Genomic DNA, 2,867 nt, shown 5'->3' with positions numbered 1-2,867 from the left:
CCCATTAACAATATAGACATAAAGGCAAGTGTCAAGTAATTTATTTCTTGTTATACCACCGTATCGTAAAATATCGATATCCGAAAGTTGTATCGCGATATATCGAGTTTTCAAAATATATTGCAATATTCCGATATACCGGTATATCGTTACACCCCTAATATATATATATAAATATCTATATATCTATATAATCTAATATACTGTTTGTATGGAAATTTTAATCATCATTCTCGAAAAGCAACATTTGAAAAGATGATAAAAACATAAAAACTGGTCTAATCATGAATTCTACTTGCTAGGTAATAGAGGTGGGACAATATATCCAACTCCCTATTAGGTAATATGTGATAATAGGTATATTCATCCACTTACGCAAGCTTTGTAGTAATCACCCAGTGCTGAATAGGCGCCACCTAGTGTTGACAACCAAGCCATCGTTTCATCCAGGCTTCGTTTCTTTTGTACCATAGCTTCCACCTTATATGCCCTTGATAAAAAATTAAAAGTTTTAACCATTTCAAATATACATAACATGTCTTTAAACTTATTCACGATTTGGAAATGGCAGTTCTATAGATATACCTGAGAATCTGAGATATATGTGGAACGATTCGAGATATGAAAATTCTATTACTCAGATATATATCTGTTATGTTATCTCTATATCTGTTAGGACATAAACTACTAATACTACTACTCAGGGGACACATCTGAGATATATACATTATGACAAAACATACGCAAAAACTACACACATGATGAAAAGAAGTGACAACATAGAGAAAATAATCTAACCAAGTTGTTCCCAAACTTATTTAGTCCACCGCCCGCTATGCTAGAGAAATTCATCCCCAATAACCCCTACCCTACCTTATAAACACCTACACCTTCCCTCTCCCTTTGAGCCCCCATAAGTAAGCACACAGCCCTTGGGGGTCGGAGGTGGTACGACCCAGAGTGTGAACCACTGATCCAAACATTACCAGGATTTATTGAGAGGCAGGTTCAGGGGCCAGCTGACATCTGCGCGTAGAAGGACGGGGCCGTCGGCAGCGCCCCCTATGGTCAATAGCTTTCTCCAAACGCTGGCATAGAAACACCGACGAAAGCTGGCCGACTGCTGCAGCACGGTCACGAAACAGCAGAACAGCAACGTGTCGACTGCACGCGCGAACCTTAACCGGCGCACGCGTGCCACGTCTGTGACACGACACGCTACACCACACTCTCGCTGCACGCCTGGGCCACGCATTGTCCTGCAGAGCGACAGTGAACCGTCGACTGGCGAGATCATCACAGAAACACAGTTTTTCACGCCGATTTCGTCTTCGCGTTGACACTCGAGGTAACGTCTATAGGCGAAAGGATGTAAAGCCAACCGTCCATCACATTCTACACAACTACATGCAGAGGTGGTGACTGGTAGCATTGTAGATATTGCCCTGCCTCTACCGTCTTCATCGCCTTTGGATGTGACGGCGTGATATGGCGATGTATGCATGCTCATACTCATAGTCCCAGTGTCGATTTCTAAATGATTTTTAGCGTTGCGTGTGAATCTTGTTATAACATCGTGCATTGTATCCACTGTTTCTGTTGATCTTGCATTAGATATTCTACCCAGTTCAATCACAGTATCAGTGACAGTGATTTGATCTAACATCAACAAGTAAAAGGTTTCTTTGGGTTGTCGTGTCATTGACATTGACATTGCAGATCTTGACTAGCTTTCATTCGAAAAATGTATTAAACAAATTATTTGATCAAACAAATAATCAACACGATATGAAATTACACGTAGTACTAGGATCAGATCATCCGTAGAGTACCGTAGATGATCAGATCAGGATCAACTGTTTACCATAGTTCTAGTAACTTCTAGTTCTACCAGAGCATACGAGTAAATCAACTGGAGGCTGACATCTTGGGGTTAAAGGTCACTGTTCACTTCCGCGGTATCCGTAAACCGGTTTCCATCGTCAGCATCACCGTCGTCGCTGTTTTAAAAATCCTCACGCATACAAATAAATTACTAGCAAAACTACAAAAGTAATAATAAAGCAAAACATCTTGTTTGCATAAAAAAAAATTTTCTGTGCTAAAACTGCTAATTTTGTTCAATTTTTGTAAAAACTATTTCTTGGAGTCAAAATTTTGCGCATGTTTCTGTCTGTATCTCGGTTATGATGTCAAATGCTTTTCCTGTCACGTGGTCATAGTAAACATTAGTTCCAAAATGTACCGCTGGGGCGCTACCATCAAATAACATTAGGAAATGTCATCCGAGATCCAAGGATACAGTAGCTAGGAGAAGATATTATAGATATTAGAGAAGATATGATATTATAGCTCCTGCGGCAACGGTACGCGGACTATAGTTACTAGAGCTATATTATAGTTCCTTGACTAAGACAGAGTACGTAGAATATTTTGGAACCTCACAATTGTGTCTTACACGTGTGTTAAACTAATCCGGGTTGCTAATCTAGGCTTGGCCCTTGGGCCTAAACCGACGACTGTTTTTGGCGGTTCAAGGATAGAGATGATGTCCAGGACCACAGGCACAGGCACTTGGGCTCATAGGGTCTATGTCCCCCAGGGGGTGTCCGGTCAACTCGGAACATCTGCCAACTCGGTTAGCCGGCGAACCGAGCTGACCGATCTCGAGATCGGTGAGCTCGGTTCGTGAACCGAGTTGGCACTAGATACAATAATGTAACCCAAACCCAAGAGGATAGGGTTACAAAGTGTCCCTATCCTTTTCTGCGGAGGAATGCCCGAGTGAATCACTCGGGCCGGTTTGCTGGTGCGTTTTCAGATACTAGAACTTCCAAACTGGGTTTATTCTCAACACGAACCTTTCT

The 2,867-nt window shown here is 41.6% G+C and overlaps 2 protein-coding genes across 4 annotated transcripts in view; one reads left to right on the top strand and one right to left on the bottom strand.

Moving 5' to 3' along the window:
- The window catches only part of LOC106815458 (uncharacterized protein F58A4.6-like), a 6,076-nt gene extending 4,153 nt beyond the window's left edge, over nt 1-1,923 (bottom strand). Inside the window, exons 1-2 of one of the 2 annotated variants that reach the window (XM_014819917.1) lie at nt 987-1,923; nt 376-490 (exon numbers count right to left, since the gene is read on the bottom strand). In XM_014819917.1, coding sequence (XP_014675403.1) covers nt 376-490; nt 987-1,714 — 843 coding nt within the window. In that variant the 5' untranslated portion in view covers nt 1,715-1,923. The other variant, XM_014819918.1, reaches the window with a different exon arrangement.
- A 340-nt stretch (nt 1,924-2,263) lies between these two features.
- LOC106815459 (bis(5'-nucleosyl)-tetraphosphatase [asymmetrical]-like) overlaps nt 2,264-2,867 on the top strand; it is an 8,765-nt gene continuing 8,161 nt past the window's right edge. Inside the window, exon 1 of one of the 2 annotated variants that reach the window (XM_014819919.1) lies at nt 2,264-2,366. The gene's annotated coding sequence lies outside the window, so the exon portion shown is untranslated. Of the gene's footprint in view, nt 2,420-2,867 lie in introns of both variants that reach the window. The other variant, XM_014819920.1, reaches the window with a different exon arrangement.

The sequence above is a fragment of the Priapulus caudatus genome, unplaced genomic scaffold (genome assembly GCF_000485595.1).
Source record: "Priapulus caudatus unplaced genomic scaffold, Priapulus_caudatus-5.0.1 Scaffold1119, whole genome shotgun sequence".
In the NCBI taxonomy this organism is placed as follows: Eukaryota; Metazoa; Priapulida; class Priapulimorpha; order Priapulimorphida; family Priapulidae; genus Priapulus; species Priapulus caudatus.
Note: the sequence above shows the minus strand (reverse complement) of the source record. Positions and strands in the feature narration are given on the sequence as shown.